The sequence below is a fragment of the Podarcis erhardii genome, assembly GCF_964252035.2.
Source record: "Podarcis erhardii genome assembly, chromosome: 14".
Taxonomy (NCBI): Eukaryota; Metazoa; Chordata; class Lepidosauria; order Squamata; family Lacertidae; genus Podarcis; species Podarcis erhardii.
This window is the reverse complement of record NC_138503.1, coordinates 45,092,954-45,109,450: the sequence shown is the minus strand read 5'-3', so window position 1 is coordinate 45,109,450 and position 16,497 is coordinate 45,092,954. Positions and strand designations below refer to the sequence as shown.

The 16,497-nt window shown below is 47.1% G+C and overlaps 1 protein-coding gene across 4 annotated transcripts in view; it reads right to left on the bottom strand.

Annotated features, from left to right (window-relative positions):
* Nucleotides 1-16,497, bottom strand: part of MAP2K3 (mitogen-activated protein kinase kinase 3) — a 69,503-nt gene that overhangs the window by 21,553 nt on the left and 31,453 nt on the right. For 2 of the 4 annotated variants that reach the window (XR_014151059.1, XM_081839989.1), the window contains exon 1: nt 11,930-12,743. The exons of 1 other annotated variant lie outside the window; for it this stretch is intronic. Coding sequence is in view for 1 of the 3 variants with exons in the window: in XM_081839989.1 (XP_081696115.1) it covers nt 11,930-11,945 (16 nt within the window). In the remaining 2 variants the exon portion in view is untranslated. Of the gene's footprint in view, nt 1-11,929; nt 12,744-13,697; nt 13,723-16,497 lie in introns of those variants that run through there. One more of the 4 variants, XM_081839991.1, reaches the window with a different exon arrangement.

Sequence of the window (16,497 nt, the reverse complement as noted above, 5' to 3'; positions counted from 1 at the left end):
AGGAGTAGGCTGCATAAAGCATGGGGAGGGGGGAGGATTGTAATAATTCTGGTAAAGGGGGGGGGGACTTGCAGCTTCAGGATTGCAACAGCAGCTTCAACACAGATGATGTGAGCTAAAGGGAAAATCTGTAGTCAAGCTGTAGAACATCTGCCTTGCATGTAAAACATGGGTAAGCAAACTAAGGCCCAGGGGCCGGATCTGGCCCAATCACCTTCTAAATCCGGCCCGCGGACGGTCCGGGAATCAGCGTGTTTTTACATGAGTAGAATGTGTGCTTTTATTTAAAATGTATCTCTGGGTTATTTGTGGGGCATAGGAATTTGTTCATTATTATGTTTTCAAAATATAGTCCAGCCCCCACAAGGTCTGAAGGACAGTGGACCGGCCCCCTGCTGAAAAAGTTTGCTGACCCCTGATGCAGAAGGTCCCAATTTCATAGCACTTCCTGGCACAGTTAGAGAAGACTCCCCATCGGAAAGCATGGAAATCCATTCCCAATCAGCAGAACAGTTAGAAGGATCAGTCGTCTCACTTAGCAGAAGACAACTTCCTGCGCTGCAAACCAAAGTCTAGGCTCCAAACCACAAATTCTGCCCCCAATATTCAGGCAGACCATAGCATCTATTGTTTCCATTCCCCTGTGCCTCAAAAGTCCCCGAATCCTACCCCCAAATCAAAGCCTCTCGAGGCCAAAGCAACATCACAATTTGTCAGTTCACATGCAACACCAAACCATGATCTGCCTGAACCATGGTTTGGGGGGGGGACTTCAACAGCCACTCACAACCCATAGCTCTATCAGGTGGGAGCCAGTGCAGATGCCACAATAAATCAAGCATGCAAAAAAAATCACAGTTTCAGAGTCAAGTCTGAACCCTCTCAGTCTCAGCCGAGCACCCTGAGCAAAGTTGTGGTTCTCCTGGAGACGTGAAGATGTAGAATGGAGCTTTCAAAACTCAAAGAGATCGTGGGAAGAGTTAACTGGGGAGAGGGAAACTGACCAACACGATCACAGAAGAGCGCCAGTGATGTCAGACTGGAACAGCAGGCAGCAGGACAATGGCCATTCATTACGGCCTTCATGAAGGAGGCGGCAGCAATGGAATATCCTCCTATTTTCTGCTAGTGTGAAAGGACTGAGAGGAGCCATTAACTGCAATGGGCCTCTACTGCTCGGGACAGGTTTACATGGAAAAAATGTTCCGAAACACAAAATGGCCTCCATGCACTTTTCAAGACAGAGCTTTTTGGGTAGGGGAGAAGAGTGGACGGCCAATATTCAAGTTCTGCTTCTGGCCTCATCTGCACTAAACATCTGAAGCAGTATCATGCCACTTTAAACCACCAAGGCTTCCCAAAAAAAATTATGGGAGCTGTAGTTTCTTAAGGGTACTGAAGGTTCTTAGGAGACCCTCGTTCTCCTCACTGAACAAATTCCCAGAGTTCCCTGGGAAGAGGGATCGACTGTTAAGCCACTCCAGGAACTAGCTCCGGGAGGAGACTAAAGGGGGGGGGGGTGTTCCCTCTCCTAACACCTCACTTAACAAACGGGGGAAGCCACGATTTTTTAAAGTGCTATTACAGTCATACCTCGGAAGTCGAACGGAATCCATTCCGGAAGTCCGTTCGACTTCCAAAACATTCAGAAACCAAAGCGGGATCCAAGGAACAACTGTATAGTGCTTTAAATGTTCAGCAAAGAGAACATTTAAACCATTTAAACCATTCATTGGTTTTACAGTATGTGTTGTACTTGTTTGAAACTTAATAAATATTATTGGGGGGGAAGCAAAAATGGGGCCAAAAAGAGTTCGGAAAGATAGATAGATAGATAGATGATAGATAGATAGATAGACAGACAGACAGACAGACAGACAGACAGACAGAGTGAGTGGTACCTCGGTTTATGAACTTAATCCGTTCCGGAAGCCCATTCTTAAACTGAAACCGTTCTTAAACTGAGGTGTCTTTTCCCTAAGGAGGCCTCCTGCCGCCGGTGCACTTCCACTGTTCGGATTCCGTTCTTAGACCGAAATAAAGTTCTCAAACTGTTCCCGGTTTTGCAGAGTTTGTAAACCAAATTGTTCTTAGACAGGACTGTTCTTAAAGCGAGGTACCACTGTGCCCTGTTTCCCGTTGCAAACGGACAGCCAGAGCACGCATGGGGAGGCCTGTTCTAGCTGTCACCCTTTTCAAAGCTGGGGCTCACTTGCTCCCCAAACCTGGAACCAGCTACTTGGTGTGATGAGTCCGTTTTGACAACCTGCAGCTCCTGACCTTTCTCCAGCCCCAAAGTTCAAAAGAAGCCTGGGATCTCTCATATCAAGAGAAGATGCAATCAGCTCACAAGACCTGAAAAGCAGAGCTGAAGCATGCAAAGGCCCCATCTGTCTTTTCCATTTACCTACCATGTCCCTGAGATCTACTTGCAAGCTGGCAAAGAGGGGTAGAAACTCCACATGTGCTAATTTCTCCCCAAGAGATGTGGCTTCATGCAAAAAATAATGGAACACGGAAAATATTCCTTTGCCCTAAATTGAGTGTGTAACCTGGACCCCGAAAGGCAAACAGATATGAATTAAAATATTTGATGGGTGGTGAGGGAAAACCCATTAGGAACATTTAATGTTACATTTTAATAATAATAATAATAATAATAATAATAATACTACAAAGCTTTACCTGGAAAGTAATTTTCTCCGAATACCTGGTAGTATAGTATTTGATGCAAAATAGCATTGTGTTCTTAAGACATATGAAAACTCAAGTGAATATTATTTACGAATAAATAAATAAATAAGAATACCCGGAAGTATTTCAAGGCATGGCCTGTAGTTTCCTTACATTGTTTAAGGTAAGAAAACTATATAGGCCATGCCTTGAAATACTTCCGGGTATTCTTCTGTTTTTATCTCTAAGCTTTCTTGAGTTTTCAGATGTTTTAAGGAGGGACAAAGACACCGGGGAAAAGCATTAGCATTTGTAAATTTTAGCACATCCCAAATGTGGTGCACACATACACACACACACATACACACACACGTGTGAATTAATCACAACTCTAAAACTGCCTGATGTTTGACTGGCATTGCAGCTATTAATAATGTCTTTTAGAAAATGAAAAGCTTTCCAATACTCCGATTTCTCTTCCTCCCCACCATGAAAACTTCCCCACCTCCCAAATTCAGGAAGATTTTAAAATGTAGGTTAATGAGGGGTTGCTAAGGTGTTTGGGGGTGGGGGAGAGAAACCTGCCAAGGGCTCGGCCGTAGACTGAATTACTGTGTGAGCCGTCCCTTCGTCACCCATAAACTGAGTGACTGCAACAAGGCTAGTTTGCGTAGTGTCAGGCGCTGTAAATCTTTTCATAGCTGAGGGGGTGTATGTTCCCCGCTGCAGCTTTCCAGCGAGCAGGTAAAAACCCTTAATATTGCCCTCCGACTAGACGCCAATTTATAAAAAAAAATTAAATGCCCATCTAGTAACAGTTTGTTAGTGAATTCTGTTCATAGGGAATTGAGAATGCTGCAGAAGGCAAAGGGGTAGAAATTTGGGATAGGCAACAAGAAAGGTCCTGAGAGAGAATTGTTCAACATTTACCAAGCGCATTTTGCACCTGGCGATTATCCCTATGGGCTTAATCTTGCCTGTTTTCATAAGCTAACAGCAAATCCTGTAGAATTCGACCCATGATACAGTGGTACCTCGCAAGACGAATGCCTCGTAAGACGAAAAACGCGCAAGATGAAAGGGTTTTTCGTTTTTTGAGTTGCTTCGCAAGACGATTTTCCCTATGGGCTTGCTTCGCAAGACGAAAACGTCTTGCGAGTTTGTTTCCTTTTTCTTACAACCGTTAATACCCAGGGAATCCGCGCTCCGCAAGACAAAAAAATCGCAAGACGAAACAACTCGCAGAAGGAATTAATTTCGTCTTGCGAGGCACCACTGTAGTTTATCTGCACCATTGGAACGAAATTCAGGAACCCAAAAGTAGTGTTACTGAAAAATAGAACTTTCGAGCCGTCTGGCCCCCAAACGGCATCTAAGACATTCGGTTTTGGCGACTGTAATCCCAGTTTAAAGGAGCCATTTGCTGCCTAGTTTATATATCCTAGTTTCTAACACTGAGAGACCCCATACTAATGAGAGAAGGGGGGGAGCGTATTTCTAGGCTAGACAATCCAAAACCCTGCATGAAGGAAACCCAAAATTCTACAATCAGCATAAAATTAAGCCAATTGGCTTATTTTCCTCAAGGAACTTCTGCAGCAGTCTGCTATTTTTGCTCCTCTGATTTCCCAAACTGTTAAATGAGAAGCAGAGCCAGCTTCTGAAGTCCTGCCACCCAGAAGTTCTTACTCAGATGCCTCCCTGGGATTCCGGCAGCCATCGCCCCCCACTCACTTTCAAGCACCTCCTCGGATCCTTGAGGCCTAGAGACTTGCTCCCCGCTCCCCAAAGTGAAATCTGGGGTGGATCAGGAAGCTGGAACGCCGTGTCCACAAATTGCAGTCCACAACTTCTACCGAGAGTGTGTGACACACAAGGGAGGAAGTTCTGTTCATCGGTAGACGGGCACAGCTATCAGTGGAGAGGTCTCCCGTAGGTGGCCAAATCCTTAGGTCCAAACTTTGCCCCCTTTCCTCCACAATCAGGGGTGCTAGTACCACGTCAGCAGCAAATGCTACTTCAAGGATCCAGAGTCTAGTTCCAGATTATTATTATTCATTTATTTTATTATCCGCATCTTATCTAAAGGACCGCTGTAAACAGATGAAAACACTAGCAGGATTGCAATAACACTTGTAATGTGGCAAATATTACGGACAAAATGGGAGACATATAACATGTAATACGAAATAATATGCAGTTGAAAAGGATGACAATAGGACCCCATGGAGGGGAAGGCGGGAAGTCCAGAGATTTGGATAATCTCTAAATATGGATATCTATTTTGTATTGCACTGTTATAATTCTATATTTGTAAAACCAAACAAAAACTATTTTTTAAAATATATATGTGTAATTATTAGCTGCATCTTTTGCCACAGCAACTCAAAGCGACTTACAATATTTTAAGCAGAAAACAAGCACAAACATACATTAAAACCAGTATTTAAAAAATCTAAAAGATGCATGGGGGGGGTTGGGGGGAGCTACATTTAAACAAGAAATAAATTAAAATAATAAATAAAATGATAAAAGATGAAACCAGGGCAGTTATATGCAATTCCTCTTTCAATACTGTTTGTGCCTGCAATGTTTTGGGACTGAACCTACTGCTTTGTTTCCAACTAATGCATTCCCCATAACTTTCTACCAAAATATGGCATTTTTTAAATACCACTATTTTTGGAGGGTTGTCCCTCTAGATGGCAATAATGCATTAACACTGGAGAAGCATCACAGAAAAAAATAAAGCAGAATGATACTGCATGGATGGTCCAATATATCAGTCCAATATATATCTACCACCAAAGGACTATCATTACATCTCTGAAAAGTTGCATAAAATGCTTGCAAAAAGACCCCACACATCTGGAGGGGTCCTACATTAGAATAATCACCCTGTAGGGCAGGGGTGAGCAAACTTTTTCAGCAGGGGGCCAGTCCAGTGTCCCTCAGACCTTGTGGGGGGCTGGGCTATATTTGGGGGGGTGGAGAAAATCAACGAATTCTTATGCCCCACAAGTAACCCAGAGATGCATTTTAAATAAAAGGACACATTATATTCTTGTAAAAACACACTGATTCCCAGACTGTCCGTGGGCCGGATTTAGAAAGCGACTGGGCCAGATCCAGACCCCGGGCCTTAGTTCACCTACCCATGCTGTAGGGTGCAGGTTGGACGACAACCCCACCCCTCCACAGATCTTCAGGCTGCAGTTTACAGCAACCAGAAAAGCATCTTCAAACCCACCGGCCACAATGCCTGCGCCCTTGTTAACATTTTTATTTCCTCAGCGGCACCATTGCAACACCTCCGAGATTAAAGGATGGGTTGCAACCTCATGTTGCATTGCAATCTCCACCCTTCTGACGCACCAGCTTCCTGGAACACCTCAAGCCAGGAGCATGCATGAAAATATGCACATTTGGTGACCTGTTCCTAGCCCAACAAGCTCTGCTGGAAATTCCGCCTTTCTGTTTTGGAGGCCTTGTCGACGTTTGCTGCGGCTACAGTTTCAGGGTTGCCTCTTTTGCTAAAGCTACAGCGCAGTTCCCTCCACGTCTTGTATACCTCTTCATCACCGCACAAACACACACACACAGGGCAAAGAAAAGCTATAAATAGCACCAGGAGATTTACACTCAGCTGACACTTCTCCGAATACTTGTCTGAGCAAGCAGGAGGATGACAAACCAAAACGGAGAGACAAGGAAAGAGAATTCCAGCTGGTCTAAAAATCCCCCCCCCCCAAAAAAAAACCAGGAATTGCACATTAACTAAATGCCAGTTTGCAGGGAAGAGGTCTGTAAAGTACGGGGATAACAGGACCGTTCCCTCGCCGAACCAAGGATAATGCATACAGCTTAGGAGCCATCTTTCTGCCTTAATGTGCTTTCAGGTGCTACAGGGAGAAGCAGCAAGACTCTGTATACCAGCTGCAAGTGAAAAGACGGCTTTTGCACCCAGGAGTCCTGCTTGTGAGCTTCCCAGAAACATCTGCTTAGGCACTGCGAGAGCAGGAAGCTGGATTAGGCAAGGCTTCTGCCTGACCTGGCAGCCTCTTCTTATATTCTGATGCTCTTATACGGTATTAGACAAATGGACCAGAGCTAAGGCTGTACGTTGTACCTCTTCATTTTGGAGGGAGTCTGCCTCTGAACTGCAGCTGCTGGAAATCGCCAAGTCCCAGGGGAGCGAGGCTGCAACTCAGATCCCCATTTGTGGGTTTTTTATTGGGACAGGACATCCTTTTGGCCACAGTGAATACAGGGCACTGGACCAGAGAGAGCTGTTCTTAAATCCTCAAGGCCACTATGTGTTTGGTGCTGCTCCACGCATCTTGCAAAGTTCACTCGCACGGGCTTGCATGTTAGTTTGCAAACAGATTCCTAACTTGCAGGCTGGTTTTAACAATGAAGCAAGGAAACTAGTTTAATCACTTCGTTATTGGCAATGTGCAGCCCAGACAGAGAGATGCACAGATTCTGGTGTAGCTTTGTTTATGGGGAGTGGGGGGGGGGTCTCTAATTTTTTTGGCTGGCATGGGTAGCCAAAACACATTCCTCCTAATACACACAGCTAACAGCCGCTATAGCCAGTAGGAGAACCTGCGCTGTGCTAAAGAATGTGCCGCCACACCGGTTGCGGGGAAAGAGAACAAGCAGTCCTCGCTCTTGTCGACCAACTAACCCCGTAAATAAAATCAAAAAGATAAAACTGCTGTTCTGCACAGTGTCATTCTTACCTTTAGGAATTACAGTGGTACCTCGCAAGACGAATGCCTCGTAAGACGAAAAACGCGCAAGATGAAAGGGTTTTTCGTTTTTTGAGTTGCTTCGCAAGGCGGATTTCCCTAAGGGCTTGCTTCGCAAGACGAAAACGTCTTGCAAGTTTGTTTCCTTTGTCTTGCAAGTTTGTTTCCTTTTTCTTAAAACCGTGCATTCACTTCGAGGAGCAACTCATAGCACGCGGTGTGGTAGCCTTTTTTGAGGTTTTTGAAGACTTTGGTGATTTTTGAAGCTTTTCCAAAGTCCGTGCTTCGCAAGACGAAAAAATCGCAAGGCGAAAAAACTCGCGGAACGAATTAATTTTGTCTTGCGAGGCACCACTGTACAGAGAAGCCGATTGTTGACATTTGACCTATTAGCAGACAAGCATGCAGAACAGTCACCTATCCTCAATATCTTGCCAAAACAACCCAGGCAACAATTGTTTTCCAAGGGACGTGCTTTTAAATTATTTCACTTCTATTGCACTACCTTTTCTTTCACCCTGAGGCCTTCCTCCAATTCCCCTAATGGAAACCCTTCATAAACACATCCAAAATCACTTGAAGGATTAGGGTTGCTGGTTTTTTTTAATGGTATGTTTGGGGCATCAACCACCAGCCCTCTCCTAAATCCTTGGATTTGTTTGGTACCAAGTCTGGATTTTCACTAGCCTTCCAGACGATCATTCCAACAATATCAAAGCTCCAGGAAGAAGCCTCTTTATTATATTCTGGGTTAGCAATTCTACAGCGGACGACACGTAGCGTTTCACTTGGAACTCTCCCTGCCTTGCAGACCATGTGTCAAGAGAGAATTGCGCATGTGCGTTCAGCGCATGAGCAGAGTAAAGCACAAAATGATCAACCAAAGCCATGCACATCCAGTAGAGCTGGGGAGAGATCCCTACTCAGGTACCAAGGTTTCACGGAGGATCTTGGCCCGTTCACACTATACCAGTCTAACCACAATCACAGTATGGGTTTAAGGGATAAAAACCCAGAAGGCTACTCTGAGCTCCTGGAAGACAAGAATAAATACTGTAGTAGTAATGCTGCAAACAGAGACTAATGTGCTGCAGTTTGAAGAACTCCTGTTCTTGGTTTAGAGGTCTGTCCCCCCTCCAACAATCAAGAGGTATATACATTTTATGGAATAAATAAATACAAAGCCAGCCTGCGTCTCTTCCAGAACACACATTCTAGCCCCCCCCCCCCAATCCAAGAGAGCTCAGCATTCTATGGTCACTGAGCATCTTCAGGCTTCACTGAACAATACTGTATTGGGGGGGGGTGCAGAAATACTCCAAACTCTTAAACTACTCCACCCCCATCATTCTACTCGGACACTGAGGTCCTTCTGGCGGTTCCCTCACTGCAAGAATCCAAGTTACAGAGAACCAGGCAGAGGGCCTTCTTGGTAGTGGCACCCACCCTGTGGAACGCCCTCCCACCAGATGTCAGAGAAGAACAATTACCAGTCTTTTAGAAGACACCTGAAGGCAGCCCTGTTTAGGGAAGCTTTTAATGTTTGATGGATTACTGTATTTTAGTATTTTGTTGGAAGCCGCCCAGAGTGGCTGGGGAAGCCCAGCCAGATGGCCGGGGTATAATTAATTAATTAATTAATTAATTAATTAATTAATTTTGTTTTTATTATGGGTAACAAGTAAGGGTTTGGGGGTACTTCTGCAAAGCTCGAATTTCCTCTGAGCACACAGGTGACCTGTTCCAACTTGGCTACAGTTATGTTGGCACTCACCAGCCGCGTAGAGATACACCTGGCGTCAAATACCGCGCTAAGTGCCAAACTGACAAAACTTTTATTTGCCCAGACATTTCGGTATACAATGTCTTCAGCTGTTTGGATGGCTTTATTCCTCCAAGTCTCCATCTGCACTATATTTTTAAAGCAGTAGTATCATATCGCTTTCAAGAGTCATGGCTTGCCACCCAAAGAATACTGGGAGCTGTCGTTTGCTAAGGGTTCTGGGAGTTGTCAGGAGATTCCCAGTGTCCCTTTGCAGAGCTATAATTCCTGGAGTTTCCGGGGGGGGGGTAAAGGGCCTGGAAAATGATTGTCAAGTTAAGTGCAGCTGGGCCAGGATCAATGCAATATGCTCAAACCATCCTGTCCTCTGTGTGACATAACCGCTGGCGTAGTAAGTACACAAGGGATGACCTGGAAAGCCTTAAATCCCACCTCTGCACAAACTGAATGGGTGGTCTTTGGCAAATCAGCAAACCCTTCCCATGTGTTGACAACAGGATATATAAAACCACTGAGGTGGGTGGCTTGAAAAGAGGAGTGAACCAATCATAAAGGGCAAAGTTATCAATGGCTACACAAGCCACGATGGCTATACACAGTGGGATTTTTTTCCAGGGGGTGCTTAAAGGTATGCAGTACCAGCACCTCTTTTTGTTGTTGTTGTTGTTGTTGTTAAAAAGTGTGGCACTTACTATAACAACTTCATTGCGAGTTCAGGCACCTATTTTTCTAGGAGGAGGGGAATCACTGGCTACACCATGGGTAGGTAAACTAAGGTCCGGGGGCCAGATCCGACCCAATCGCCTTCTAAATCTGGCCCGCAAACAGCCAGGGAATCAGCGTGTTTTTACATGAGTAGAATGTGTCCTTTTATTTAATGCATCTCTGGGTTATTTGTGGGGCCTGTCTGGTGTTTTTGCATGAGTAGAATGTGTCCTTTTATTTAAAATGCACCTCTGGGTTATTTGTGGGGCATAGCAATTCATTCATTTCTCCCCCCCCCCAAAAAAAAATATAGTCCGGCCCCCCACAAGGTCTGAGGGACAGTGGACTGGCCCCCTGCTGAAAAAGTTTGCTGACCCCTGGGCCACACTCTGTCTCTGGAAGAAGCAGTGGGTCTCAGAAGCAGCAATACTTCTGAATATCAGTTGCCGGAAACCACGCGAAGGGAGAGCGCTCTGGGGTTCAAATCCTGCTTGTGGTTTTCTGGCCGGCCACTGTGAGAACAGGATGCTGGACTTAGAGGAGCCACTGAAACTGTTCCAAGCAAGCTGGTTGCATATTCTTACGTCTGCTTGCAAGGATTCCTGCCTGGTGCGCACTGCACAGATGTTGCCTCAAGAGGAAGGATAATAGGCTCCGAAGCAGGGTGCCTTTCCGCGTCCAGCCCTGCCCCTCCCCGTGCAAGAGATGCGGCAGAAATTCTGTGCATGTCTGCAAACTTTTCCTTTCTACAGCCAAACTTTTCTTTCAGCCAGCCCCGAGAACTGGAAACTTGCTCAACGCGAAACCACCGCAGACATCAAGAGATGTTCCGAAGGCATGCTTTAATCCGGCAGAGACTGCAAGAAAGTACACGGAGTCCTGAGCGAGCGGGGCAAAAGTTCGAGTTTCTTTCCCACCCCTCTCTCCAAAGAGGCCTTTCTGCACCATCAGGTCCCCGGGAGCACACAGAGATATATACATCTTCCGAACGCATGCATGGCAAGGCAAAAAAAAAAACCTGCTTTTGTGCACGTGCAGAGTGCATCGCCTTATACCCCAGAATTATAACCCCCCCCCCATGGTCCACAAACAAGTGGAGACTGCAGAACAAATAAATGGACCGAGCACATCTTGGTCTAGGAACAGAGAGCTTTTAGGTGCGTGCGCGCGCACGTTCTCTGTCATTCACACACACACACACACACACACACACACACACAAAAACAACTATGGACATTGCAAGCTTTGCAAGCGCTTGGGGGGGGGGTGAGCCTCTAGCTGCCGCCCATCACCCCGTCGCCGACCCCCGGAGAGCTTTCTCCTGCAAGGGCCAAGTGACCTTTTTGTTTGCAGAAGTTGCAACTGGGCGTGGGGGAGGGGAGGCGGACGAGAGAGGAAAAAGCAGCTCACTAAGAAAAGTCCCCTTTCCAAGTCGCAGAGGCCTGTGCAAAGGAAGGGAAAAGAAGGGGGGGGTAAAAACTCAGCAGCAGCTGCAGAGGCAACCCCGGAGAGTGTTACCTGTCAACTGCCAAAGCTAAAATCAGAACTTGGAAAGGGGAGCGGGGGGGGGGCTTGCAAGGCAGCATGCAACGTTAAAATGCTCTGCAGAACAATAACCCGGCGCTGGGGGGGGGGGTAAAGTTGTGCAACGGGGAAGTATTTCTGCGCAGACCCCCCACACACACACACAAAATGCACCACCCAACTCTTCCCCCCCCCTGCAAAACTTTTTTTTTCTTTTGCACGCTCATGATTGAACCAGGATGACATTTCAGCCGCCCCCCCCACCTTGCAAATCCCTTCCTCCGGCTGTTCCCGGCACCTCCCCGCAAAACCATGCAAGTTTCCTGCGACTCTCCGCCGAGCACAGACCCTCCTTTGCAAAATAAAAAAAATTAAAATTAGCAATTGCACGCAGGGCATTTAAAGGAGTCTTGGGAGCAGCACCAGCTGCATTGCAATCGACCTCTTAAGCCTTCCGCCACCCTTTTTCCGACGGTTGCAACACATCTACCTTGTTTTCTGTCCATGTTGGTTTCCCAGAAGTGAAAGAACAGCGAACGGCACGCCTCGGAGGGGCGATTTTGCGCCCTGCAGAAAAGCAACCCCGGGTCGGCTGCAAGAAGCGGCGGCTAGTCGGAAAAGCACGGGTGCATGCTCCCAAGTTCTTGCGGACTAGAACCTTTATCCGCCAGTTGCTTCTTTTTGCCTCCTGCTCCCTTAAAAAAAAAAAAATTCTTCCTTCGTGCTCTCGGCGTGCAGAAAACCCGCAGCAAGGAGGCGAGTGGAGGGAGGAAAGGTTTGCACAGAGTCAAAGCAATGCGGATTTTTTTTAAAAAAAATTTTTCCTTTTCCTCCCGCAGGCTAAAAAAAGAGACCCCGCGAGAGAGGAGGCAGCAGGGAGGAGGGAGAACCAACTCCCGGCGGTAGTAAAGCGCAGCGCGATCTCTGCAGGCGGCAGCTGAGGTTGCCCCGTTCCGGGGGCTTCTCGGATTACAAGCGGAACGCAGCGCAAGTTGCAAAAAAGAGCAGCGGCCGCGGCAGGAGAGAGGAGAGAAAGAGAGAGGCCCGTGACGTCAAACAGGAAACTGGAAGGCCGCCAACTCGGGGAGGCAGCGGCCAGGCTGCCCGCGGGGGGCGGGCGAGGAAAAGCCCCGGCTCCCGGGAATCGGGGCGGAAGGGAGACGGCGGCTTTGGGACGGAACAAGAGGCTGGTCATTGCAGCCTCCTCCTCCTGCTGCTGCTGCTACTGCCGCTCGCCCAAAAAGGAGCTTGATCCAGCAGCCCAAGCGAGACTTTTTGCATTGGAAACGCCAGCGCAGAATTCGAACCGGGGACCCTTTCTCTGCAAGCGCGGAAAGGGGGGCGAGCGGCACCCATGGGCAGCTGCCGCCCCTCCCTCCCTCCCAATCAAGCAAATAAATAAAAAATACTTCACCACAAGTATACACTGTAGCGGTGTGTTTTTTTTCCTGAGGGACGCATACACCTAAACATGTTGCGAATCTAAAGTTTGGCCTAATTGAGGGGCAGTATTTCAGTATAAATAGGAAAATGAGAGTATGTACCCCTAAACATGTTTTTTTTGGGGGGGAAGCACTGCACTGTAGAAAGATGGGCAGATTTTTCTAAGCACTTGGGGGTCAAAAGAAAAGTAAAAGAACTGTTGTGGCTACCTGCCCCCCACAAGATAAATCCTGGCTATGCCCTTGCCAGCACCCCAATATTTCGCTCCCTGTCTGGTGGCTCACGGAAAGGCATGCCCCATTCATGTACAAAATTGTAACTGAATCAAACCAATGTGCAACCCAAACTAGGCTTAGGAAATAATAAGATCATAAAGTTGGAAGGGACCCAGGCGGTCATCTAGCCCAACCCGCTGCAATGCAGGAATCTTTTTGCCCAAAGTGGGGCTCGAACCCACAACCCTAAAATTAAGAGTCTTGTGCTCTACAGACTGAGCTATCCCACTTACTAGAAATTAAATTTGTTAGTCGCTTTTTCTTGCCCCGAGGCAACTCTGGTTGCACAAAAAGTCCCCAAGCAGCTAATCACATAATAAAAACGCATTGTTGTTAGTTATAACATTTTATTATTTAGCTGTAATATTGAGTACTGTTTCTAAAAACCTTGCCAATGTTGAATTCTAGTATTCTAAAAACTGCTTTGAGGCTTCCTTGTTCTTTTTTTAACAATCAGGTGGCATATAATTCTTATGAAATAAATGAGTTATGAAACAGCAGAAGCATCTACTAAGAACTGTAGGCAGATGGAAGAGTTACCTGAAAGTCGACTTCAGAGGAGATAGTTACCTCAGAGGAATAATACTTTAGGGGAGAGATCAGGTTCAGGGTGGGGGCGTTTGTGAGTAATGTGCTGTTGTTTCTCGGCCGGAAAACTGCCCACTTTCCTAGAAATGTTCCTCTCTATGCACAAAGGCAGAATCTGATTTTTATTTTTAGGTCAGGAGTGACCTCGATGACCCTTGTTTTTAGCTTAAGCCAACAGATAAATGCCAAATTGCTTGTAATACGAATGGAAGGAAAAAAAGTAATAAAAATGTGGATAGCAGATACCTTTATGATAAATAGATTTGAAAGAGTCATTCCTTCCTGGATAAGAGAAAAGGGGATTTCCCCTTCAAAGATGGTGCTCTGCTGCAACACAGACATACACGAGCCAACAATCACACTTTGTCTCTCTAAAACAGTTCTCCCAAATATTTTGAGTAACAGGGTAAAGGGACCCCTGACCATTAGGTCCAGTCATGGCCGACTCTGGGGTTGCAGCGCTCATCTCGCTTTATTGGCCGAGGGAGCCGGCGTACAGCTTCCGGGTCATGTGGCCAGCATGACTAAGCCGCTTCTGGCGAACCGGAGCAGCACACGGAAACGCCGTTTACCTTCCCACCGAAGTGGTACCTATTTACCTACTTGCACTTTTGACGTGCTTTCGAACTGCTAGGTTGGCAGGAGCAGGGACCGAGCAATGGGAGCTCACCGTCGCAGCGATTCAAACCACCAACCTTCTGATCGGCAAGTCCTAGGCTCTGTGGTTTAACCCACAGCGCCACCCGCGTCCCCAGTAACAGTAGGCGGAGCCTATTGGACATGGGGTGGAGCCAAGAGAGAGAAACTGGTCAACAGAAGGTAGCTAGACACGAATTCTAGCACCTTCTGCTCAGATATTCCTTCCTGCCCTGAAACTTCAGATCAAATACAGAGGGTTGCATCTAAGTTTTACTTAGACTGGGCCCACTGAAATCGATAAATCACATGCATTAATTTCAACGGGTCTTCTCTGGGTAAGACTAACACTGGAGACACTCCGAGACCTGGCAACCCTTGTGTGATTTCACACATTACATGGACAAACCCGGGTTTCAGAACTCCAGTGGGGACACACACAAAACAGGTCTGGCCTACAAGTTCATGTCCAAGGGCACCATCATCCTTTCAGGGCCCGTGGGTACATTTGCAAACCAGAGGAGCTTCTCCGGGCTGAAACTCCCCTCTCCCCCCATCTGTGGCATCACTGAAATTGTCCCTGGTTGGGCTTTTGAAATGAGTCTTTTATTGACTAAAGGCAGCCTCTTTCAAGCACAATTTCAGCAGGGATGGGGGGGGGCAGCGGAGAGAATGGAACCCTGTGGGCACGAAGGGAAACATTTGTGGGCAGAGGTGTGGCCACAAGTGCCACACTGGCAACCCACATTTCAGCCCCTTGCAAGGTTCTGTGTGTGTGCCCTTGGCAAACGTAGAATCATGGAATTGCAGAATTGGAGGGCTCCCCAAAGATCATCTAGTCCAACCCCGCTGCAGTGCAGGAATCTCAACTTACACAGGCCGGCAAACTCCCTGCATTTGGCTTAAGAAGCACCGTGCATCTCTCCAAGATATCGAAGGGGAAGCCGACGACGGAAACAAAGGCTACCTCGTGTGTGTTTTTTAAAATAAACCAAATAATAGCAGTAATATAATAATAGCACCGGTGAAAAGGTTTTGTTTGTGTTCCACTGTAGCTGGGTAGCTATGGAACTTCTTCGGGAGAGGGTGCCTCCTGGTGACAGCTCTCACCTATCCCAGTTGACGCCAAACTGCCAAGCCCGGCCTCCTTCACAGCAACCTGCGTCAGGAGCGAAACAAGAGATCCTCTTTTGGAACATGAGCAAGCCAGCTGTCAGGAGGAGAGTGGAATTGGTAACCCTATGCCAGTGTGCTTGCGGGGGTTTTGATTTTTTTCCGGGGAGGGGGAAGGAGGGCGGCCAGGAGGGAAGCAGAAAGAGAAGAGATTGGATGGACTTGTTTGAAGTTAGGCAGGCGGGCACGGGAGTGAAACACAGCTCGGTGCAGGATCTATGCTAGGAGGAGCATTTGCGCACTGTTATCGAACTGATGCACCATCCACCACAAATGTACGATTATTGCATCAATGAAATACTGCAAATAAGAAACTGGAGGGGCTCATAATGATTTAATAATGTACCTCTCTGCTCAGTGCAGGGTGGCGTGAGAGAGATTTTAAGTAAGCGCTACAGCATGGTTGCAGGGATGCAGGTGGCGCTGTGGGTTAAACCACAGAGCCTAGGACTTGCTGATCAGAAGGCTAGCGGTTCGAATCCCTGCAATAGGGTGAGCTCCCGTTCCTCTGTCCCTGCTCCTGCCAACCTAGCAGTTTGAACGCATGTCAAAGTGCAAGTAGATAAATAGGTACCGCTCCGGCGGGAAGGTAAACGGCGTTTCCATGCGCTGGTCTGGTTTGCCAGAGGCAGCTTAGTCATGCTGGCCACATGACCCAAAAGCTGTACGCCGGCTCCCTCGGCCAATAAAGCAAGATGAGTGCCGCAACCCCAGAGTCGGCCACGACTGGACCTAATGGTCAGGGGTTCCTTTACCTTTACTTTACAGCATGGTTGCAAAAGTTAGATCCTTTCCTCTGCACCAAAGTCCCAATCAAAACTGGGACCTCTCTGCAGCTGAGTTTTAGGAAGGGTGAGGGGAGACATTGTTTGCTCCCAAGACGGATAAACCTCCCTCTTCTGCCCAGCTATTAAAGGTGGCAGAGGTCCAGTCCTGATTATTA